General features: G+C 57.4%; 9 protein-coding genes across 9 annotated transcripts; 2 read left to right on the top strand and 7 right to left on the bottom strand.

The window, feature by feature from the left end:
* Window positions 1-217: 217 nt before the first annotated feature.
* BXZ73DRAFT_107765 (uncharacterized protein) lies at window positions 218-1,010 on the bottom strand (the record flags this gene model as incomplete). Its single annotated transcript, XM_048016999.1, has 4 exons — window positions 218-286; window positions 344-445; window positions 493-611; window positions 659-1,010. 4 exons carry the CDS (start codon window positions 1,008-1,010, stop codon window positions 218-220), a joined length of 642 nt encoding a protein of 213 aa, XP_047871612.1.
* A 623-nt stretch (window positions 1,011-1,633) lies between these two features.
* Window positions 1,634-3,296, bottom strand: BXZ73DRAFT_82582 (uncharacterized protein; the record flags this gene model as incomplete). Its single annotated transcript, XM_048023740.1, has 5 exons — window positions 1,634-1,919; window positions 1,975-2,159; window positions 2,624-2,704; window positions 2,752-2,873; window positions 2,924-3,296. The coding sequence occupies 5 exons, from the start codon at window positions 3,294-3,296 to the stop codon at window positions 1,634-1,636; spliced, it is 1,047 nt and encodes a 348-aa protein (XP_047871611.1).
* A 359-nt stretch (window positions 3,297-3,655) lies between these two features.
* On the top strand, window positions 3,656-5,657 carry BXZ73DRAFT_82581 (uncharacterized protein; the record flags this gene model as incomplete). Its single annotated transcript, XM_048023739.1, has 7 exons — window positions 3,656-3,720; window positions 4,033-4,114; window positions 4,172-4,438; window positions 4,487-4,597; window positions 4,654-4,661; window positions 4,716-4,842; window positions 4,902-5,657. 7 exons carry the CDS (start codon window positions 3,656-3,658, stop codon window positions 5,655-5,657), a joined length of 1,416 nt encoding a protein of 471 aa, XP_047871610.1.
* Window positions 5,658-8,661: 3,004 nt separating this feature from the next.
* On the bottom strand, window positions 8,662-9,202 carry BXZ73DRAFT_18320 (putative Ran1 protein; the record flags this gene model as incomplete). Its single annotated transcript, XM_048017562.1, has 2 exons — window positions 8,662-8,789; window positions 8,851-9,202. Coding segments are annotated over 2 exons (480 nt in total), but the record flags the coding sequence as incomplete, so codon positions are not given.
* A 1,609-nt stretch (window positions 9,203-10,811) lies between these two features.
* Window positions 10,812-12,633, bottom strand: BXZ73DRAFT_107761 (uncharacterized protein; the record flags this gene model as incomplete). The annotated part of the gene is made up of 5 exons (XM_048016998.1): window positions 10,812-10,904; window positions 10,952-11,407; window positions 11,955-12,041; window positions 12,089-12,210; window positions 12,261-12,633. 5 exons carry the CDS (start codon window positions 12,631-12,633, stop codon window positions 10,812-10,814), a joined length of 1,131 nt encoding a protein of 376 aa, XP_047871608.1.
* A 364-nt stretch (window positions 12,634-12,997) lies between these two features.
* BXZ73DRAFT_107760 (uncharacterized protein) lies at window positions 12,998-14,992 on the top strand (the record flags this gene model as incomplete). Its single annotated transcript, XM_048016997.1, has 9 exons — window positions 12,998-13,059; window positions 13,122-13,245; window positions 13,383-13,464; window positions 13,529-13,770; window positions 13,820-13,930; window positions 13,987-13,994; window positions 14,049-14,175; window positions 14,234-14,586; window positions 14,650-14,992. The coding sequence occupies 9 exons, from the start codon at window positions 12,998-13,000 to the stop codon at window positions 14,990-14,992; spliced, it is 1,452 nt and encodes a 483-aa protein (XP_047871607.1).
* Window positions 14,993-15,911: 919 nt separating this feature from the next.
* BXZ73DRAFT_82578 (uncharacterized protein) lies at window positions 15,912-17,568 on the bottom strand (the record flags this gene model as incomplete). Its single annotated transcript, XM_048023738.1, has 5 exons — window positions 15,912-16,274; window positions 16,431-16,804; window positions 17,008-17,128; window positions 17,154-17,229; window positions 17,294-17,568. The coding sequence occupies 5 exons, from the start codon at window positions 17,566-17,568 to the stop codon at window positions 15,912-15,914; spliced, it is 1,209 nt and encodes a 402-aa protein (XP_047871606.1).
* Window positions 17,569-18,400: 832 nt separating this feature from the next.
* BXZ73DRAFT_82577 (uncharacterized protein) lies at window positions 18,401-19,547 on the bottom strand (the record flags this gene model as incomplete). Its single annotated transcript, XM_048023737.1, has 8 exons — window positions 18,401-18,484; window positions 18,541-18,612; window positions 18,672-18,722; window positions 18,780-18,795; window positions 18,867-19,039; window positions 19,090-19,172; window positions 19,225-19,288; window positions 19,350-19,547. 8 exons carry the CDS (start codon window positions 19,545-19,547, stop codon window positions 18,401-18,403), a joined length of 741 nt encoding a protein of 246 aa, XP_047871605.1.
* Window positions 19,548-21,047: 1,500 nt separating this feature from the next.
* On the bottom strand, window positions 21,048-21,946 carry BXZ73DRAFT_107757 (uncharacterized protein; the record flags this gene model as incomplete). Its single annotated transcript, XM_048016996.1, has 4 exons — window positions 21,048-21,514; window positions 21,575-21,599; window positions 21,674-21,710; window positions 21,783-21,946. The coding sequence occupies 4 exons, from the start codon at window positions 21,944-21,946 to the stop codon at window positions 21,048-21,050; spliced, it is 693 nt and encodes a 230-aa protein (XP_047871604.1).
* Window positions 21,947-23,075: the final 1,129 nt, after the last annotated feature.

Below are 23,075 nucleotides of genomic sequence, written 5' to 3'. Positions count from 1 at the left end.
GGCGTGGTGCAGCTAAGTAGGCGTTCATTAGATGCCATCCGAGTCAGCGGTGCGGTACCGGCCAACAGACCGCTCTTCAAGGTGCAAGTAACGAGATCGGATGGGTGGTGGGTGAAAGCGCGAGAGATCCTGGTGGTCAATAGGCGCATAGAAAGGGGTGAATAACTATTGATAATGATACATGGAGAGCGACAGAAAACGGAAACGCATTATGTGGCTAGTTGGATGTACGGCCGACACCGCGACGCGGATGTTGGACGCTTGCCCAAGGTGAAGGGGTTCCTCCCTGTGATGTGAACAAATCAGTTTCATCGCAAAACATAGGATGGTTGGGAGTGCTTACGGATGGTTGAGCGAAGTCCGAGTCTGAGGTATTGGCGCTGTCGTCGTCGTCGTCGTCGTCGTCGTCGTCGTCATAGACATACAAAGCGTGCACACTGGGAGGCTGTTATACTTAGCAAACAGGTGGCGCATATGGATTCAATGACTTACCACGTAGGTGAAAGTACGACCCCACTCGTGACGCTTCTGCAGCCGTTTCGGCATATCTGGGCAGCACTTCTGCTGGGGCATGCCACACTCCCTCTCTTTCGACTCAATGAAAGGAATAGCTGTGTCGACATCAGTATGCGGTGGTCCACAGAACTGCGATACGTACGGATGTATCCGTTATGCTCGTACTGTATATACCGAACCTTTTTGAAGTCTTCGAGGCCGCGTAGCCACGGCGGGAACCAGTGGTCGGCACAGGCCCTCGTGCTTTGATCGATGGAGAGGTCCGGAACCTCAAGCCCGGGGTCAACAAACGCCAAGCGACACGCAAGGACCCATCCCGATGCGAGTTCGCCAGATTTGTCCCGGACGTCATGTCCAATGAGAGTGGGGAAATCGAGATAGTCGCAGTCGTCGAAGTAAATGGGAGCGGTGATGTCAGGAATGTCGTACGCTTTCATAAATAGATCATCGAAGGCCTCATAGGGAAACCAGAATCCGCCGATGTGAACGGACATGCTGTGCGGCGAAGGGGAAACGAGGCGGGGGAAACGGCAGGGCACAGGGAGAGTCACTTGTGAGTATGACGAAAGCAAGAGCAGAACAGTCACCTAGCGCCGATGTTCGATTCGCCGTGTCACGTGTGGCTGTTTCATTTTCGACGGAGATTGAAGTACCAGCCCGGCTTTCCTCTGCCACCTACTCTTGCCCAAGGGACGAAAGCACGGACGAGACGAGCCGATAGGACCCCGCGTACACCTGCGCGGGCTAGTGCAAGGTGCGCGAGTACCCAGGTCACTAATCCTCCTCCTCCTCCTCCTCCACCGTACTCGCGATCGGCGCACACGGCAATGACAGCGCTTCCCTGCGTACACGGTACCGCCACCTCGTAGAGCGCATGAAGACGTGCACTTGCCAGTATATACGGCTACTACTTTGATTTAATCAATCGAATATTCGCTACAAATTCTCGTACGTGAATACCATGTGTAGTAAGAAATTGCAAGTTCGTTGTAGGCCATGAGCCGTAAACCCAGATCGGTGTACAGCTGGCGTGCTAGAACCGGGGCTGCCCCACATTCCAGTACGGCAGGCAGCGACACGTCCCCCACGGCGCCCCGCACCGGTAGCAGAAATTCTGTCAGCACGGGCACCGGACGCGGGAGCATCCCGCCATCAGCTCGATGAGGTGGCCGCACGCGGGGCAGCGCTTCCAGCCCCGCGCACGCCCGATCGCGAGCACCCTCTCGGTGTCCACCGCGGGGCATGTGCGGTCCGCCGGGTGCTCGCACAGTTTGCGGCGTGCGCAGGTGCGCGCGCCGCAGTTCGCGCAGGTGTATGCGACGACCTTCTTCGTGAAGATGAAGAGGCGCAGTAAAAGGATCAGGGGCCGGAACGTGATGCGGAAGGGGGTGTTGATGAGTCGTCTGTCGGAGATGGGCGCGGCGGCCTTCTGGCGGGGACCGACGCGCGTTGACGAACATTGCGGGATCGAGCGCGCCAAACACCGCTATCGCGGTCTCTCTCATTTGTGCAACTGCACCGCCTGCGCAGCAAGGGTGAACGCAATGAATGAGAAGCGCGGCGTTGCGGACTGTTCCAATTCGCCTCATGAAAGGTGTCCGTAAGGGCCACATCGGCGGGGGTGGCTGGGAGATCCCGCCCTTCTAGAAGCAGAAAGAGATAGATTAACAACTATGAATAAAGGGGAAGAATGACGAGGACCTAGATTTCACTAGTCTGATGCGCGGGCGACACAACGACGGGGATGGCGTACGTTTGCCCAAAGCGAAGGGGCTCCTTCCTACGATGCAGACGATCCACCACTACTTGATGACTGCCACACAAGTCGGGCAACAGACGGCTCTTGGAACGAGCGACGGCGGCGGTGCGGGTGATTGGGAGAGCGCGCGACATCCCGGCCATCCAGAAGCGCAAAGAAAGAGGTGAATAACTATCAATAAAGATACATGAAAGGCACCACCAGCAACAACGCAGATTTGACTAGTATGAGGCACCGGGGACACGGCGACGCGGATGCTGGACGCGCGACCAAGGTGAGGGAGTTACTCGCTGAGATGCGAACAACATCAGTTCCGCCGAATGCCGTAGGATGGTTATGATTGCTTACGGATGGTTGGGTTGGATCTGAGTCAGACGTATTGGTGCTGTTGTCATCGTCGTAGACATACAAGGCGGGCACACCGGGGGGCTAGTATACTTAGCAAACAGGCGGCACATATGAAGTCAATGGCTTACCACATAGGCAAAAGTGCGACCCCACTCGTGACGCTTCCGCAGCCAATCGGGCATTCCTGGACGACGCTTTCGTTGCGGTGTCCAGTCGTACTCCTGCTCTTTCGAATAGATGATCGGAATAGCTATAACAACGTCAATATGGGTAGTGGCACCGGTTGAGCATGATACGCACTGAAGTATTCGGTATACTCGTACTGAAGGTACCGAACGTCTTTGAAGACTTCAAGGTCGCGCAACCACGGTGGGAACCAGTGGTCGGCGCATGCTGTCGCACTTTGATCAAGGGAGAGATCCGGTACTTCAAGCCCGTCGTCGACGAACGCCAAACGACACACAAGCACGTATCCCTGGGCGAGTTTTCCAGATTTGTCGCGGACGGGATGTTCAATGAGGCTGGGGCAATTGAGGTAGTCGTAGTCGACGAAGTAAAGCGTTGCGGTGAAGGGGGCGTCTTGGGGAGTGACGTCGCGAATGCCGTATGCTTTCGTGAGCAGATGATGGACGGCCTCAGAGGGGAACCAGAATCCACCGACATGAACGGACATGTTGTGCGGTGAAGGGGAGATGGGCGGCGGAGATGGCAGGGCGCAAGGAGATCTGAGTGGCGGTGGATGATGAAAGCAGGAGCAGAACAGTCGCTTAGCGCCAATGTTCGATTTCGGAGCATCACGTGCAGGTGTTTCTTTACAGCGGAGATTGAAGCACCGGCCCGGCCCGCCTTCCACTGGCAAGACCACAACCTCGCGCACGGCAGGCTCACCCCCAACCACCTTCCTCAACAATCGAACAATGGCGACCTCGCACTTGGATTGTCCCAGTGAGTATATAATCGCACCCGCCGTCCCTCCAACGCCGCTCTCTCATACCTGCCCTCCTTTACCATCTCCCCCTGCAGACCGACCCCATGGGCAAGAAGCAGACTATGCCGCCCGGCGCGAAGAAGACTAAGAATTCTGGACCTTACAATCTGTGTGTGGCTCTGGTTTTACTTGCTCTTCTTGACTCACCCACTCCCTCTTCCTGCCCCTAGGCCACCCGCATCACCTCCCGTCTCCCTGACCACCCTCCCGACTCCGCCGGCTGTCCTGTCCACTCTCGGTGCTCTCAACGACGATTTGATTTCTGTCATTATGGAAATCATAGACTCTATGGTATTTATTATACTTTATCATTCATGTGCATGACTGAACATCATCGATGTCCGTACCTGGCCCATCCGTTCAAAGTGAGTAGCTCATATGAATTGTATTATGTGCGCTCGACGCCGATGAATCCTTATAGGCCAGCGACCCGGAAGAAGAGCGGAACGATCGATTCTCTCTTGGCCATGAAGTATCGTCTGGGTATAATGAAAGCTTCACTTGTGAGTACGCTGTGTTGGCTTATCCTTCCACGCTCTCACCTTTCCTGGCGGTCGAAGGCGTTCTACAACACTGCAGAGCTTCCACCTGTCTCTACATCTTCCGTGGTTCATACGGACGAAGGGGTGCACAACGGAGACTGCGGAAGCGCTTCGGACGGGGGGGCGTCAACCACGGAAATCCTGCCGGCGACCGTCCCCGCCGATACCACGTCATCCGATGCCCGATCGATTATTCCTGCTGCCGATGGGACCGCGACGCATTCTTCCGAACATTCCTTAGACCCCGACCTCTCCGCGTCACAGGAAGAACATCATCCTACCCCGGTAATGTTTTAGATATTCCATCCGTGCCCTGTTCTGATTGCACTTCAGGCCTCCGCTGCGCAAGAGCCTAACGAGACAGCACAGGAACCCGCTGTCGTCGTAGACGGAAACGTCAAGCAAGATCTGATGCGCCTTCTCGCAGAGTCCTGCGACGTCTTCGTGCGTGTTCTACATCTCGTCTTGAATACTCAAAGCTAATTCGGTCACATATCTAGAACAACAGGTGAGTCGCTCTAGAGCTACTGCCGTGTCAATGCTGAACACTCTTATGTCACAGTAAGGGGATCCGAGCCGGTCTGGCTGATGAGATCAACGACTGCCTCGCGAAGCTCACCGACACTCAAACCCTGGTTTCGTATCTCCTCGCTGATCCACCGCCGCACTCAGACTCTCTGGACCCCATGGTAAATATTCGCCCCAGGTTGTACGTTGTGACGTCGCTTACATTTCACCGCGCTTTTAGGACCGCGTTGACGAAGTGATGAATCGTGTGCCGCCGTTCGTCTGGTATCTCGTCGACCACATCACCGCAGCCTCTCCCGAGTGCAAGATCGACGGCATTACCCAGATCCTATACTCGTACGTTCTCACTCCGGAGGACCTGTGCTGGGTTCAGGTTCAGGCTACGATCTCCAGGCTCGAGGTGGTCAAACGGTGTGGGCGTGGAAAGCGCTCGAAACGGGGCGTAACAGGTGGCACCACTGAAGATCCTCCGTCGCTGGAAGAGCGGGTTGTCGATCCGGAAGGCGCGGAGGTCGTTCCGCCAGCGGCCTCCACTTCCGAAGACACCATTTCAGCCCGTCCGAAGCATAAGTATGCGTCTGGTCACGTTTCTTGCTTTGTTCCAGATGTCTTGGTGTCCGCGGTTGATGGCAGAGGCCGCCGAATCAGTGTTCTTCTGATTGTTGAGAACAAGCGTATCGACAACCCCCTCCCCCAGATCATGGACTACGCCAAAGAGTTGCCCGGCGAGCCCGACACTGTATTCATTGGCGTCAAGATCAGGGACGAAGGTGAAGGCCTCCAGGCCATATTTCTGCGTTGCGAGCGCAACAACCATGGAGATTTGGAAATGGTTGTAATCCGCGAAGATGGCAAGACGGGGGATTTTCCTGAGATGGTCAAGGATGCCTACGTCCGTGTCCACAGCCGTTTCTTCGTTCAGACGCTCTTGAACGTTCTCGATCGTCACCGCGGTCATATGCAGACCCACAACTGAACCAATACTTCCATCGCTTTTAAAGTGCGTCTCGCACCGTTCCATATCTCCACGCCTACTTACTGAGCTTCGGATTGCAGGCCGGTCTGCACTCAGCGCTCAATCTCCACGTTTCAAAACCACGATCTACTATCACATTGCTACGTCCCACAATCTCACACACTCCCTTTACATCTCTGTTATTCTCACGTTCTCACTAACGATACTTTGTATCCATCACACACTCGTTGTATCTCCCATTCACGCTTGTCTCACGTTTCTCCAGCCATGCTTCTCTCACACTCGTTTACGACTTCTCTCGCGAAGCATGTACACTAATATCCACTGTATCAACTACTGCGTTCACATGATAGCCACTTTTCCAGTGTCAGCGTCGAGTCTCACTTAGATATGACTGTGGGGCAGGTCGGCGCTTCGGGCGGAACACGAGCCTCTCCGCGGCACGAGTGGACAGACAGAGCATCATGTACTCGTGTACATTACGTGCCCAAGAACACGGGGAGCTCTGTTACGCAGTGCTCAGCGTCTCGGGTGTTGAGTGCTACTATTCCCACTATGTACGAGTAGGCGCGGATAGTACTAGGGCAGCCACTGTGAATACCCTGACACTGAGGGCAGGTGCCCTATTTCCCACGACGCGATAGTCATGTTGTAGCGTTGGTATAGGTTTCCTTTGTCTTCAATGGACACATGACTATTGCACGACGCGACAGTTAGACTTTTGTCTGCCTTGCGCATCGCTGCCCCACCACCGGATAGTCTGCCTTGCACATGACTATACCCTGACTATACCATGACTGTCGCCCCACGTGACAGGTAGGCTGTCACGTCGCGCGCGAGGTAGACTGCCACTTTACTATACTTAGACTATCGTCCCGCGCGCGAGGTTGTCTGCCGCTTCGTCATACCCCTACTATTGCCCCGCACGCGAGGTAGACTTCCGCTTCGCTATATGTCGACTATCCCTGCACGCGGAACGGCTATCCTCAAGGGAGGTCGTAATTCACTGCATGCAACACAGTTTCCTGAGTGGGACGCTCCGCCTTCGCCGCTGTCCCGCGCCAGGTGTGGGGTCAAAGCCGTCTGATGACGAGCATGTGGCACGGGACGTCCTGGACGTGCTCACCTTCGATGACTGCGGAGCGGTACGCGAGTGCGCATTGCGCGCGTCGTTGGTGAACACCAAACACTGCTATCGCGGGCTCCGCCGGGAGCGGCAGGATGGGGGAATCGCTGTGATAGTGCGACCATGTGCGGGAGAAGGAGGACGAGGAAGCGTGTTAAGGGGAGGAGTGAATGAAATTCAACCGCGCGCAGACGGTGGCCTGCAGTCGATCGTAAGCGCCAGTGGGCCTGAGGATGGCCGCTCCGCGTGCAGGGATAGTCGACATATAGCGAAGCGGAAGTCTACCTCGCGTGCGGGGCAATAGTAGGGGTATGACGAAGCGGCAGACAACCTCGCGCGCGGGACGATAGTCTAAGTATAGTAAAGTGGCAGTCTACCTCGCGCGCGACGTGACAGCCTACCTGTCACGTGGGGCGACAGTCATGGTATAGTCAGGGTATAGTCATGTGCAAGGCAGACTATCCGGTGGTGGGGCAGCGATGCGCAAGGCAGACAAAAGTCTAACTGTCGCGTCGTGCAATAGTCATGTGTCCATTGAAGACAAAGGAAACCTATACCAACGCTACAACATGACTATCGCGTCGTGGGAAATAGGGCACCTGCCCGCAGTGTGAGCGCATCCACGGCAGAGCGCTATTATGCTAGTCCCGCGTGCTGCGAAGTAGTATGTTGCGATTTGACGGTATGGGAGGCAGTGCGACAGCGAGAGAGTAGTCACGGACTTTCGAAGTTCGTAGATTTGTAAGTCAGCTGCGCAGCGGCCGCCCTCGGGCGTTGTCCGCATCATGTTTACACACATGAAACTGTCTTCGAACATCGCACATAAGTTGCCAACCCTTGTCAAAATATGTGTGTATTCCGGCAGCCAGGGAAACGAGAATCAAAACCAATAAATAGTCTTCGGAACGATGACAACCTGCGTCACCTTGCCGTCCACGCCGTGCCGTATCTATATAAAACTACTAGCACCATATCAACCAAACTTCACAAGGTTGACCGCCTCCGGCCTCAGCACGAACCGGCGCAGAATATGCGGTACCCGCACCTTGAAGTGCGACTGTCGCTGCTCCTTCACCTGCACCCGAGGCTTGACCGCCGCCGCCTTCAGGATGCCCTAACAGAGCTCAGCGACGAGCTCGAGGGGCGCGGGCGTCGGCGCGCGGCCCCGCGTGGACTTGTACGGCTCCCACGCGGCGTCGTCATCATCCGCGGCCACCGCCATGGACTTCTTGGGCGGGATTACCGCGTCGTCGGGGCAGTACGACACGCTCGCGCACGAGGTCGCGGCGGTGGACGCGGGCGCGGCGGAGCTCGAGCCGTAGGCGAAAGAGTCGCAGGAGTATGCGGAAGCGGATGAGGGCGAGGGCGAGGACGAGGCGGCGGCGGCGTGCGTGACGGGCGGGCAGAGCGCGACCGGGGCGGCGGAGGGGGCCCAGCCGTTTTGGCGCAGCTTGGGCGTGGCGAGATTGGCGAGGTCGAAGGCTACGCAGCGAGCGGGGACCCGAGCACGGCGGCTCTGGTCGTCGCGGAGGGCGCGGCGCACGCGCGAGCGCGCGCGGAGATGTGAAAAGGCGGGCGCGGGGAGGTCGACGTCAGAGACGCGGTCCAGGCAGACAGATGGCGATGACGTTGGACGATGCGCTCGTTGGTTGAGGACCGTCACCAACTCCTGCTCTTTCTCCCGGGACGGGCTCTCGGGAGCAGCACGGCGTTTCAAGAGCGTCCAGTGCGCGTTGGCGATCCCGCGGCGGAGGTTCGCGAGCGAGATGCGGCAGCTCGGATCGATGGCGAGCGTGCGGCGGAGAACGCCAGCGAGGTCGCGAGAGATAGGAAGGGGCTCCAAAAAGGACACTGGGTTGTCGACGTCTTGAAGTCCGGGTCGTCATTTCGCGCACGCGTCCATGGGACCTGACCAGTGGGCATGTTGATGAGGATGATGCCGAGCGGCCAGATGTCGTTCGTCTGGGGGCAATATGAGGCCTGCCCGTTGAACCTGCCCGAAGCCTCTGTGAAGAGGAAAATGTACGCGTTAGCGTACTGCACGGACTCAATATGAAGAACACGTACCAGGGCTCATGTAGATCCCGGTGCCCCAGCCGTATATGAATATCTTCACGGCATCGGTGGCAAGACCAAAGTCGGACAGAAAGAGGCGCGAACCGTCGTAGTTGACGAGGATGTTCTTCCGCTTGAGGTCACGGTGCACGATGCCGCAGGAATGTATGTCGCTGACGGCGTCGAGCAGGGAGAGGAACGTGGTCCGAACGAGAGCCTCGTTGTCCTCGTATGCCTGGAAATCGCGGATGCGCCTGAAAAGGTCGCTGCCGTCGCAGAGATCGAGGACGAGGAGAAGGTAGCCCATATTGTCGTATACGTCATAGATGGTGACAACGCCCGGCCGGTCAGCGCAGATGAGGTGGAACTGGTCTCCTGTTTGACGGCGACCAGCTCGCGCTTGCCGAGACCCACCTTCTGGATCACCTTGACGGCGTGGAAGATCGGCTGGGAGGCGAGGGCGGTTGGGAGGTGGATGGCTTTGTAGACGACTCCACCAGCGCTGGAACCGATGAGCTGGAGGAGCTGGTAGTCATCGCAGATGATCTTGCCCACCGTCAGACCAGGGATGCAGTCTGCCGTGTTGGAGGGCATGTCTGGAGTATACAACGGAGGATGGTGCGAAGGCTGGCGGGAAGAATTGTAGACAAGCAGGTAGAAGGTCTATGTGGGCGAAGAGAAGATGCGTGCAATGAAGGTGAGAACGGAAGGGGCGCATGTCTTGTGCGCGCGCGCAACCGCGAGCAACTTCGCGGCGTCAGCCGGCGAAGCGTATGCGACACGGACCCGGCACATGAGCTCGACATGTGGCAGGGTCCGGTTCCCTATCCACGCGTGCGGCGCCTTGCGGTCACCCGTCCAGGGGATGTCGATGAGTTCGTGCCCGAGTCCGCTGACCAGGGTATGGAATGCGGGCCCCATGGAGCTGTCGTAGCCGAAGACGACGGTGCCGTCCGTGCCAGCATAGGAGATCTTCACCGAAGGCCACAGGGCACTCGAACTCCGTCTCCAGAATGCGTTGCAACGCAGTGAAGCCCAGGCAATGTCGGGACTCGGGGGGGACGTCACAACCTTGTCGAGGTTGAGGGTGACCATGCGCGTCCATATCTGTGGTGCGAAAAGCGCGAGCACTTGGGCGATGAGCGAGGAGATGAGCGGGACGAGAATGGCGCAGCGCACCGGTCTGGATCTCGTATCCGTCTCAGGGTGTCGGATGGTGTTGATAGAAACGGCTGCCCGAGTGCCACGTCAGCGAACATCTGCCATACTGGTCCATAGATCGAACTGAGTTTCTGTCGCAGTCCCACATAAGCAAGCATGACAAGATCGACGAGGGGGCCGGGGATGTCGACGCATAGGACGTACGGGACGATAGCGTTGATCAGGCGCTGATGTCCGAGTTCGCTGCAGACACGTGCCTCTCCTATTTCGACCGATGACGTCATGCACGTTGCCGCGACCGAGATTTCCCCGCGTTTATTCTGTCCCTAACATCCTTGAAGACATCCAGTTCTGGCGGGAACCAGTGGTCGGCGCAGGCTCTCGTACTCTGATCGAGAAAGAGGTACAACGCCAAGCGACATGCAAGCACGTATCCCTTGACGACTTTTCCGGATTCGTCCCGGATGTAATGCTCAATGAGGTTGGGGCAGTTAAGATACTTATAGTTGATGAAGTAGATGATAGCGGTATCGAGAGCGTCGTGGGGAGTGACGTTGGGTACAGCGTATGCTGTCGTGAGTAGATGCTGGATCGTTTCAGATGGAAACCAGAATCCACCGACGTGAACGGACATGTTGTGTGGCAACGAGAAGACGAGGCGGCGGAGACGCGGGCGCAGGCCTGGAGATCTGATTCTGAGTGGCGAACAGCCGCTTAGCGCCAATGTTCGATTTGTCGTGTCACGTGTGGCCATTTTATTTTCGACGGAGATTGAAGTAGCAGCCCAGCTTGCTATCGCTTTCCTCTGCCACCTACTCTTGCCCAAGGGACGAAAGCACGGACGAGATGAGCCGATCGGACCCCACGTACACCTGTCGGGTCTGCGGCGCGTGCATCTGCGCGGGCTAGTGCAAGGTGCGCGAGTACCCAGGTCGCTAATGCTCCACTCCACCGAGACGTACTCGCGATCGGCGCACACGGCAATGACGGCGCTTCCCTGCGTACCGCTACCTCGTAGAGCGCACGAAGACGTGCACTTGCCAGTATATACGGCTACTACTTGCAGGTGCGCGTGCAGCGCGGTAAGGAGCGCGGCGAGGGGGAGGGGACGGTATCGATAGAAAAACCATGGCGGAAGACTGAGGCGGGTCGAGGGGCGTGAAAGGTGAAGACGGGGGACTCCAAAGCCGAGCTCGCGGTGGGCGATGGAGCCGTGGTTGGGGACGCGGAGCTCGGCATCGAGGGCGTGGGTGAGGGGGTTTCGGAGGTTGCGGTTAACGAGGATAATGGCAGGCGTGGGGGCTGGACCTCGAGCTGCGACTTCGAAGGGTGCGTCTGCGGACGCGCTGTATCCTGAGTCGGACGCAGCGCCTTTCCGCGCCGTCCCGCGCCGTGTGTGGGGACAAAGCTGCCGGAATACGAGGATGTGATACGAGATATCCTGATCTTGCTCGCCTTCGATGACGGCGGGGCGGGGCACGAGCGTGTCTTGCACGCGTCGTTGGCGAACATTCCGGAATCGAGCACGCCAAATGCCGCTATCGCGGGCTCTGCCGGAAACGGTGGGACGAGGGAATCGCTGTGGGAGCGCGCGACCATGGGCGGGAGGATAGGAAGCGACAGAGGGGGCGCGATGAGACATGAGGGTGTGGGAGTTCGAGGGAGAGTGGAACGATCATTGTTCAGAAAGTAGTGGATCGCGGCCCCATATCTGAGAGAGAGAGTGTGTGTGTGTGTGTGTGATCCCGGCCATCCAGAAGCGGAGAGGAGGTGAATAACTATTAATAAGGATACATGAAGAGGGACAGACAAATAGCTCGCAGGATCTGGCTAGTCCGATGCACGGGTGACACAACGGCGCGGATGGTGGACATTTGCCCAAAGCGAAGGGACTCCTTCCTGCGATGCAGACGATCTCAGTCGTATCACCAAGGATATGGAGGGTAGATACTTACAAATGACTCAGATGAATCCGACTCGGACGTATTGTCACTGTTGTTGCCATCGTCGGCGTAGATATACGAGGCGGGGACGCCGGGGGGCTGTTATACTCAGTAGACAAGCGACACATCAGATTTCAATGGCTTACCAGGTAGATGAAAGTGCGACCAAACTCGTGACGCCTACGGAGCCATTTCGGCATGTTTGGACGGCGCTTTTGCTGGGGCGTCATGTCGTATTCCTTTTCTTTCGACCGGATGACTGGGACAGCTGCATCGACGTGTCAGCGCATGATGCCAGAGAACGATCGCGATACACACTGCGATATCCAGTATACTCGCACTGGATGTACCGAACGTCCTTGAAGATCTCCAGCTCGCGTACGGATGGTGGGAACCAGTGGTCGGCGCAGGCCCTCGTACTCTGATCGAGAGAGAGATCCGGAGCCTTGAGCCCGTCGTCGACGAACGCCAAGCGACACACCAGTAGGTGTCCCTTGGCGAGAGTTCCAGAATTGTCGTTGATATGGTGCTCGATGAGGTTGGGGCAGTGGAGGAACTTGTAGTCGACAAAGTAGATGATAGCTGTGTCGAGGGCATCGTGGGGAGTGACGTTGGGTACGGAGTATGCTGTCGTGAGCAGATGGTGGATCGTTTCAGACGGGAACCAGAATCCACCGACGTGAACGGACATGTTGTGTGGCAACAAGAAGACGAGACGGCGGAGATGGCAAGGCGGAGGGAGATGTGAGTGGCGGTGGATGACGAAAGCAAGAGCAGAACAGTGGCTTAGCGCCGATGTTCGATTTCGCCGCGTCACGTGCAGGTGTTTCTTTACGGCGGAGATTGGAGAACCGGCCCGGTCCGCCTTCCACCAAGACCACAACCTCGCGCACGACAGGTTCACCCCCAAGTTCCAACCACCTTCCTCAACAATCGAACAATGGGGACCTCGCACTTGCATTGTCCCAATAGGTATATAACACCTCCCGCCGTTACTCCAACGCCGCTCTCTCATACCCGCCCTCCTTTACCATCTCCCCCTGCAGACCGACCCCATGGGCAAGAAGCAGACTACGCCGCCCGGCGCGAAGAATAAGAAGGCTGGACCTTTCAACTCGTGCGTAATTCTGCATTATTACTGCCTTCCTTTTCTGAACCACCCTCCCTTCCCGCTCCTAGGGCACCGGCATCACCTCCCGTCTCCGACCCAACCACCCTCCCGGCTCCACTGGCTGCCCCGTCCACTCTCGGTGCCCTCAGTGACGATATCATTTCTGTAATTATTGGAGTTATTGGTTCTATGGTACGTTTTATACTTTTTCGACCTTGCTCATGACTGAACACCATCCCTTTCCGGTTCTGGCTCGTCTGTTCAAAGTGAGTAGCAAGTTTATTATATGGCTTGTATTATGTGCGCTCAACGTTGATGAGCATTTATAGGCCAGCGACCCGGAAGAGGAGCGGTACTATCGACTCTCTTCTGACGGTGAAGAATCGTCTGGATATGATGAAAGCTTCCCTGGTGAGCATGCTTCGTTGACTTATCCTGCCATGCTCTCACCTTTGGGCCTGGCTCTTGAAGGCAGCCCACAATGTTTCGGAGCTTCCTTTACTCGCCCCATCCTCCGTTGTTCTTGCGGAAGAAGGGGTACACAACGGAGGCCACGGCAGCGGCTCAGATGGCACGGCTTCAACCAAGAAATTCCTCTCAGCAACCGTCCCCGCCGATGCCACGCCGTCCGGTGTAACATTGTCTGTTCCTACTGACGATGGTACCGCTTCAGACGCTGGCCGCCCGGCGACACAAGAAGAGCATCGTCCTACCCCAGTAATGTTTTCAGATGTTCCATTTGTGCGCTGTTCTGACTGCATTTCAGGCGTCCGCTGCGCAAGAGCCTAACGAGACAGCACAGGAACCCACTGTCGTCGTAGACGGAAACGTCAAGCAAGATCTGGTGCGCCTTCTCGCAGAGTCCTGCGACGTCTTCGTGCGTGTTCTGCATCTCATCTTGAATAACCAAAGCTGATTCTATCACATATCCAGAACAACAGGTGAGTCGCTTTACGGCGACTGTCGTGTCAATGCTGAAAACTATTATATCACAGTAAGGAGCTCCGAGCCGGTCTCGCCGACGAGATCAACGACTGCCTCGCGAAGCTCACCGACACTCAAACCCTGGTCTCGTACCTCCTCGCGGACCCACCGCCGCGCCCAGACTCTGAGGGCCTCATGGTACATACTCGCTCCAGGTCTTACATCGTGGTATCTCTGACATTCCATCGCACTTCAGGACCGTGTCGACGAAGTGATGAACCGTGTCCCGCCGTTCATCTGGTACCTCGTTGATCATATCACCGAAGCCTCTCCCGAGTGCAAGATCGACAGCATCACCCAGGTCCTATACTCGTACGTCCTCACTCCGGAAGAGCTGTGCTGGGTTCAGGTCCAGGCTACGATCGCCAGGCTGGAGGCTGTCAAACCGCATGGGCGCGCGGGAAAGCGCTCAAAGCGCGGCGTACGAGGTGGGACCATTGAAGATCCTCCGTCGCTGGAAGAGCGGGTTGTCGATCCGGAAAGCGCGGAGGTCGTTCCGCCGGAGGATTCCGCTCCCGCAGACACCATTTCAGCCCGTCCGAAGCAGAGGTACGCGTCAGGTCATCTTTCCTGCTTTGTTCCGGATGTCTTGGTGTCTGCGGTTGATGGTAGGGGCCGTCGGATCCGAGTTCTTCTGCTTGTCGAGAACAAGCGCACCGGAAACCCCATTCCTCAGCTCTTGGACTACGGTGATGAGTTCCCCGACGACATCAACATTGTTTTCGTTGGGGTCAGGATTTCCGATAACGGTGAAGGTCTCCAGGCCATATTTCTGCGTCGCGAGTACGACGATGAAGGGGGTTTAGAAATGGTGGTAATCCGCGAAGATGGCCAGAAGGAGGTTTTGTCAGAGACGACCGAGGGTGCCTACGTCCCTGTCCATAGTCGTTTCTTCATCCAGATGCTCTTGGACGTTCTAGACCTTCATCACAGCCACGCGCAGACCCCCAACTAATCCGGTACTTTCCCCCATCTTGAAGTACGTCTCGTATCGTTATATCTCCCCATGCACACTTACTGAGCCTTCGGTAGTAGGCCGCTTCGCACTCATGTGCGCTCAATCTCTACTTCTCAACACCACAGTCTATCACATTGCTACGTCCTACAATTCCGCACTGTCCCTTCACTCGGTTATTCTCACCTTCTCACTAACGATACTTTGTATCCATCACACACTCGTTGTATCCCCCATCAAGGCTCACCCCGTACATGCTTCTCTCACCATCGTTTACAACTTCTTCCTCGAAACATGTACACCGTTGGTGATATCCACTGTATCATTCACTGCGTTCACATGATCGCCGCGTGTCCAGTATCGTCACCACATGTCGCTTAGTTGTGAACGCAGGTGTTACGTCTGCGACGCTTTCGCTGAGCGGATATGATTGGGAGGTCCGCTTCCGGCGCGTACTCGCCCCAGGCGAAACATGAGCCTCTCCCTGACACGAGTGGAAAGCAGGGTATCATGTACCCGTTTTATGTGCTCAAAAACACGTGGACCTCTGCTACGTAATGTTTAGCCTCTTGGGCGTAGGTGCACAAGGACCATGCCCATTGTGCACGGGCCGACGGCCTAGGGTAGCAACCCCGCGAGAGTATTCACGGGCTTTCAAACTTCGCGGATTTTTTCAGCCTCGGGCGTTGGCCGCGCACTGGCACGGTTACACACGTGAAACAAACTAGCCACTTCGTACTGCGTATATAAGAGATGAACCATTTCAAAGTGTCCTGAAGTGAGCCAAACTCACCGTTCAGTGCAATTGCTGACCCTTTTCATAACGTGCGTGTATTCCACGATAATCAAAAGCAATAAATAGTCCCCGGAACGACGACAACCTGTGTCACTGCGCCTATCTATATGAACTGGCACCACATCAACCCAGCCTCGCAAGCTCTACCGCGTGAGGTACAGGTACCAGCACGAACCGGCGCAGTATCTGCGGTACCCGCACCTTGAAGCGCGACTGCCGCTGCTCCTTCACCTGAACCCGAGGCTTGACCGCCGCCGCCTTCAGAATGCTGTGACGGAGCTCAGCGTCGAGCTCGAGGGGCGCGGGCGTCGGCGCGCGGCCCCGCGTGGACTTGTACAGCTTCCACTCAGCGTCGTCATCATCCGCGGCCACCGCCATGGACTTCTTGGGCGGGATTACCGCGTCGTCGGGGCAGCACGACACGCTCGCGCACGAGGTCGCGGCGGTGGACGTGGACGCGGCGGAGCTCGAGCCGTAGGTGAAGGACTCGCAGGAGTATGCGGAAGCGGATGAGAGCGAGGACGAGGACGAGGCGGCGGCGGCGTGCGTGATGGGCGGGCAGAGCGCGACCGGGGCGGCGGAGGGGGCTCAGCCGTTTTGGCGCAGCTTGGGCGTGGCAAGATTGGCGAGGTCGAAGGCTACGCAGCGAGCGGGGTCCCGGGCACGGCGGCTCTGGTCGTCGCGGAGGGCGCGGCGCGAGCGCGAGCGCGCGTGGAGATGTGAGACGGCGGGCGCGGGGAGGTCGACGTCAGAGACGCGGTCCAGGCAGACGGATGGTGATGACGTTGGACGATGCGCTCGTTGGTTGAGGACCGTCACCAACTCCTGCTCCCAGGACGGGCTCTCGGGAGCAGCACGGCGTTTCAAGAGCGTCCAGTGCGCGTCGGCGATCGCGCGGCGGAGGTTCGCGAGCGAGGTGTGGCAGCTCGGATCGATGGCGAGCGTGCGGAGGAGAACGCCGGCAAGGTCGCGATAGATCGGGAGGGACTCCACGAAGGACACTGGGTTGTCGACGTCTTGAAGTCGGCCGGGTCGTCATTTCGCGCACGCGTCCACGGGTTCTGACCGGTGAGCATGTTGATGAGGATATGCCGAACGCCCAGATGTCGTTCGTCCGGGGGCAATATGGAGCCGGCCCGTTGAACCTGCCCGAAGCCTCTGCGAAGACAGAAATGTACGCGTTAGCGCACTGCACGGACTCGATATGAAGAACACGTACCAGGGCTCATGTAGATCCCGGTGCCCCAGCCGTATATGAATATCTTCACGGCATCGGTGGCAAGACCAAAGTCGGAGAGAAAGAGGCGCGAGCCGTCGTAGTTGACGAGAATGTTCTCCCGCTTGACAGGAATGTATGTCGCTGACGGCGTCGAGCAGGGAGAGGAACGCGGTCCGAACGAGAGCCTCGTTGTCCTCGTATGCCTGGAGATCGCGGATGTGCCTGAAAAGGTCGCCGCCGTCGCAGAGTCGAGGACGAGGACCAGGTAGCCCATATTGTCGTATACGTCATAGATGGTGACAACGCCCGGCCGGTCAGCGCAGATGAGGTGGAACTGGTCTCCTGTTTGACGGCGACCAGCTCGCGCTTGCCGAGACCCACCTTCTGGATCACCTTGACGGCGCGGAAGATCGGCTGGGAAGAGAGGGCTGTTTCGAGGTGGATGGCTTTGTATACGACTCCACCAGCGCTGGAACCGATGAGCCGGAGGAACTGGTAGCCATCGCAGATGATCTTGCCCACCGTCAGACCAGGGATGCAGTCTGCCGTGTTGGAGGGCATGTCTGGACTATACGACGGATGATGGTGCGAAGGCTGGCGGGAAGAATTGTAGACAGGCAGGTAGAAGGTCTGTGCGGGCGAAGATAAGATGTGTGCAATGAAGGTGAGAACGGGAAAGGTAGGTGTGCCGGATGGGCTGACCGTTGTTGGATGATGATTTCGGCGGGTCGAGTCGGCGGTTGTTATAAACGTTTTGCCAACGAACTCCTATGTCAGGCTACAAGCCGAGACGTCGTTGGCGTTGCGGGTCTTCGGCACGAGCGGACACGAGCGGCAGCCACATCGCAGCCGTACGGTGAGCGAAGACAGGGGCTCGGATTGGAGTTGGGTCCGCACTTTTCTCCATGATTGGTGTGAGTACCCGTCCCAGGGCGGCGAATGGTGACTTCTGACAAGGATTTGTGTCCCAGTGCCGCGTTAGCGAACGTCTCTGACTCTGCGAGGGGATGAGAGATGTCGATGCATGCGGAAGGGACGGGACACAACTTAGGCGCCGATGTTCGAGTTTCCCGGTCTGAACGATGACGTCATGCACGTTGCTCGCGCCCGCGCCCGTCGACCTCCGGTCCGCCCATCTTCGCCGTCCCGTGGCATCGTATCTTGACTCTCTCCTGCGCTCATTCGTCTCCCCGAAATTCACGCTTACGCCAGATCGACTTCCGCCCTCACCTTGGTCGACTCATTACCCTCACGAATTCAAGCACGATCCGAAGTCGGCAGCATCGGGATCAACCATCGTTAGGGGCGCGTCGATGTAACAAGCGAATTTATCACCACAGTACATTGTACAGTCATACGAGTCAAACTTGTCGATCAGTGAAATGCATAGGGATCAGTGTCCCTTCGCGGACAGATCCAACATGTGGGCGAGGTGGAGGTATGTTTCACGTGTGTACTGCATTTCTTCGATGAATTCCTGCACGGGTGTGGGGAGGTCAACACAGTACATTCGAAATCTCGGAGGGCCTGTACCTCGTCAGCCTTCCCTTGATGGTGAACGGCCATTGCAAGGTGTGTCTTCAACTCGACCATGTCGGACCGTAGCTGGCGAGCGCACGTCTCCCTTAGCAGTCACATCAAGAGATTATGGAGAGTGGACATACCAGTGCCCAAATAACCGCCACCGTTTCGGTCTTTCGCGCAAGCGATTGGACCTGCGGGAGTCAAATACGTACGATCCTCGAAAATACGCGCATGGTAACGCTGCACACCTGGTCTTTGATTATACTGAAGAGTGCGAAGCGGGGAAATAGATGTCAGTTTGAACGCCGCAATAACAAAGACAAAATCCGACGTACTCTGAAAGTATGTTGCAAAGCTTCACCACTTGGTTCGTCACCCCTTGCGGCGCATCAAAATCAGTGATTCTCATCGCTGACTCTAATCTATGGCCGAATTCGCGCAGATCCGTCGAAAGGTGTTCGAAGCTGCGTCTCCTGTCTTTAGATTCTTCCTGCTTGGTTTTCATTTGCTAAAATAATCCAATCAGTATGCGAGGATGGTGAGAAGCATAGATCGTACATTTTCTAGCTCGAGAAGCTCCGCTTTGACCTCCTCCACGTTTTCGCCCTTATGGACCTCGTCCAAGATAGCCTTGGAGTGCGCTATAATGGACATAATCAGGGATGACCGCCCTAGCGATACCATAGTACGCACTGTGCAGAACGAACGTCGCCTCGGCCGTGAGGTACCGGCCTTGCCGCAGGCTCTCCTCGAACCTCTATAAAAATGCGGAACCTGGTGAGCACATCTGCACAAAGATACAACACAAATATACGGACGTCGGAGAGCACCTTCCAGTGCTCACTCAGCATCGCCGGCTGCCCATCCACCTTGAAGCCGAAGGCGTCGAGCCCTGAGAGCTCGTTCGTGACAGTGCTGAAGCACTCCTTGATAGCGTGCGTGGTGTTCCCGAAGTTGGAAATCTCCTTCTCCGCCAGCTCTTGGATGGGATTGGTACGGCGGCCTTGCTCGGGCATGATGAACGCGACAGGAAGGAGAGGAGGTCGTCAGTGTGAGTGGGAGGGGGGCGGGCTCCTGCGTGGTGAGAGGACGAAGATAGATGAGCGTTTTTGTCACTGGGGACGACGAATATATGAGAGAGCTAGACGCGAAGGGAACTGGGCGTGTGAAGACGACTGACCCCAGTCGGACATGATGAAGACAGCATAGAGCTGCCCGCGTCTCCGTCTGCGCACGGCGGATTCGCGCGGACGGACAGCCGGCGAAACGTGCTTCTATCTCAGCCGACGTGGCATACAGGACAGAGGAACATTCATGTGTCGCATGCCGTTGAGCAGGGTAAGTTCGCTGTGGGCTGCTGGGGCAAGTACAAGGACTGCTCATGCGCATTGGTGAATTGGACCACGAATAAAGTAATCTGCGACACGGAACGCACCGGTGTGCAACTTGCGTTCAGAAGCTGCGGACGGGAGTGAGAGGAGGGCAAGAAGCACCAAAAAGGCCTCGACCGACCCGTGGCAACGGGCGCTTGAACAGGCCGGAGGGCCCTGACCCGGTGCCATCACCCGACGGCCATCAGCTCTGCCTCGACCACGACGAGTCCTCCATGGCTTCCTTCGACTGCCATCGGACACCATGCACGACTCGCCCCCCAAATCGCCGTTGACTGCGCCGAGTCGGACCTCAGATGTACGTACGCCTCGTACGTACCTGCCAAACGGTGGCCGACCCAGGCTCACCTCCACATCGCGGACTTTGTCTTCAACCACCAGGTACAGTCGTAAAAGAGGCACACCTCGATCCTCAGCTGACTATGGACGTCGTTCTCTCAGGGACACCTGCTCACCGGCGACGTCTCCGCCGGCCGTGCACAGCGGAACACGGCGAGGTTCACTGAATTAATACACGTATCGCGCTGTATCGAAATATACATTTCCACCACGTTCGCCCAGAGCCAGATGCACCCTCTTCAAAACTATTTCGAGGCAATGGCGTCTGAAGCACTCCATCGTCTACGGCGCGTGCGCACCAGTGAACGCAGGCGTTGCTCTGCTCGCGACGAAGAGGCTGGAAGCATTGTAGGTTCATCTCCGGCGCGTGCTCGCCACTCCTCTCCGCTCTCAGCAAACGATAAGACCTAACCTGAATAATGCTTTCTCGAGCTCGTCGCCGTTGCCGTTTTCAAGTTACAAGGCCACGCCCATCTGACCATCACCCCGTCTCGGAGATCGAGCCTTTTTCCGCGCACGGTAGCCCTGCCGGTATTCCAGGTATGTACTTGTGGGATTGGTCTGGGACAAGGTGACTGACGGCATTCAGTAGGGCGATAAGAGGAGGGTCGCACCTTTTCAACCAGCCGCCACGACCCGCAGGAGTATGCGGATGCGGACGGGAGCGAGGGCGAGGACGAGGCGGCGGCGGCGGTCGAGGGGGTCCAGCCGTTTTGGCGCGGCTTGGGCGTGGCGAGGTTGGCTCGATCGAAGGCTACGCAGCGAGCGGGGTCCACGACACGGCGGCTATGACCCGCGGCGCGGGCGCTCGCGCGCGCGGAGATGCGAGATATGGCGGCCGATGTCGGAGACGTGACCCAGGCTGATGGAGGGCGACGGCGTCGAACGATGCGCTTGTCGGTCGGGGACCGGCACCAACTCCTCCTTCCGGGACGAGCTCGCGGGAGCAGCACGCTGTTTCAAGAGCGTGGGCGCGTCGGCGATCGCGCGGCGGAGGTTCGCGAGCGAGAGGCGATACCTCGGGTCGACGGCGAGCGTGTGGCGGAGAAGGCCGGCGATGTAGCGAGAGATCGGGAGGGACTCCATGAAGGACTCCGGGTCATAGACGTATGCCTTGAAGTCCGGGTCGTCGTTTCGCGCACGCGTCCACGGGTTCTGGCCGGTAAGCGTGTTGATGAGAATGATGCCGGGCGCACGGACGTCGCTCGTCCGGGGGCGATACGGGGCCCACCCGTTGAATCTCCCCGTGGCCTCTGCGAAACAGAAATATACGCGTTAGCAGACAGAACGGAATCGACACGGGGAAGACGTACCAGGGATCATGTAGGTCCCGGTGCCCTATCCGTAGACTTCGTGGCGTCGGTGGCAAGACCAAAGTCGGAGAGAAAAAGGCACGAGCCATCGTAGCTGACGAGGATGTTCTGCGGCTTGAGGTCGCGGTGCGCGATGCTGTGGGAGTGTGTAGTGTACGTCGCTGACGGCGACCAGCTCGCGCTGGCTGAGACCCGCCTTCTGCGTCACCTTGACGGCGCGGAAGATCGGCTTGGAAGAGAGGGAGGTTGGGGGTGGATGGCTTTGTAGACGACTCCACCAGCTCCGGAACCGATGAGCTCAAGGAGCCGGTGACCATCGCCGATGATCTTCCCCGTCAGACTAGGGATGCGGTCCGTTGCGTTGGATGGCATATCTGGAGTATACGACGGATGATGGTGCGAAGGCTGGTGAGAAGAATTGTAGAAAGGCAGGGAGAAGGTCTACACGGGCGAAGAGAAGACGCGGATGCGTGCAATGAAGGTGAGAATGGGAAAGGTAGGTGTGCCGGATGGGCTGACCGTTGCTGGATGATGATTTCAGCGGGTCGAGTCGGCGGTTATTATAAACGTTTTGCCAACGACCCTCTATGTCCCACGAGCGGAGCCGTCTTTGGCGCTGCGGGTCTTCCGCGCCAGACACATCCGACAGCCCTAAGAGACTGCAGCGGTACGGTTAGTGTAGACAGGGGCGCGGATTGGGTTCGCACTTTTCTCCACAATTCGTGCAAGAAACGTCTGTGTGGAGCGTATTAGCGTTTGCTCCTTCGTCTGAGTATCCGTCTCAGGGTGTCGGATGGTGTTGATAGAAACGGCTGCCCGAGTGCCACGTCAGCGAACATCTGCCGTACTGGTCCATAGATCGAACTGAGTTTCTATCGCAGTCCCACATAAGCAAGCATGGCAAGATCGACGAGGGGGCCGGGATGTCGACGCATAGGACGTACGGGACGATAGCGTTGCTCAGGCGCTGATGTTCGAGTTCGCTGCAGACACGTGCCTCTCCCATTTTGACCGATGACGTCATGCACATTGCCGCGACCGAGATTTCCCCGCGTCTATTCTGGATTCGTCGCCTCTCTTCACCCTCCCATGGCTTCGCATCGTATCTCGCATCTCTCCTGCGTTCACCCGAATCCCTGAGCCTTACGCTTACGCAAGGTCGTATTCCGCGCTCCTCCAAATAGGCCGACTGGATCGTATCGTCCGCCGACTCCCGCTTGGTGACGGCCCGCGCAAGCAATACCTGTTCCGCCTCCAGCGGTGCAGCGCAGTAGACGGCGTACTCGACCTTCTGTAATCATGCGAGGAGCACTAGGAGCATGCGTAAGAGCTGCGTCTGCTTGGTGAAAGAGCTCATGGTGCGCGAGGTTGCCAAGGTGGCTGGCAAGTTCCGAGGAATTAACGCCCTCCTCCATAAGGAGGCCAGTGAGGGTATCGAGTGCGCCGTACGAGCATTGGGTCCCGTATAAATACGCCGGGAAAATTGGAGTGAACGGAGCTC

The sequence above is a fragment of the Epithele typhae genome, assembly GCF_022376455.1.
Source record: "Epithele typhae strain CBS 203.58 chromosome Unknown BXZ73scaffold_123, whole genome shotgun sequence".
In the NCBI taxonomy this organism is placed as follows: domain Eukaryota; kingdom Fungi; phylum Basidiomycota; class Agaricomycetes; order Polyporales; family Epitheliaceae; genus Epithele; species Epithele typhae.
This window is presented reverse-complemented; position numbering and strand designations above follow the sequence as displayed.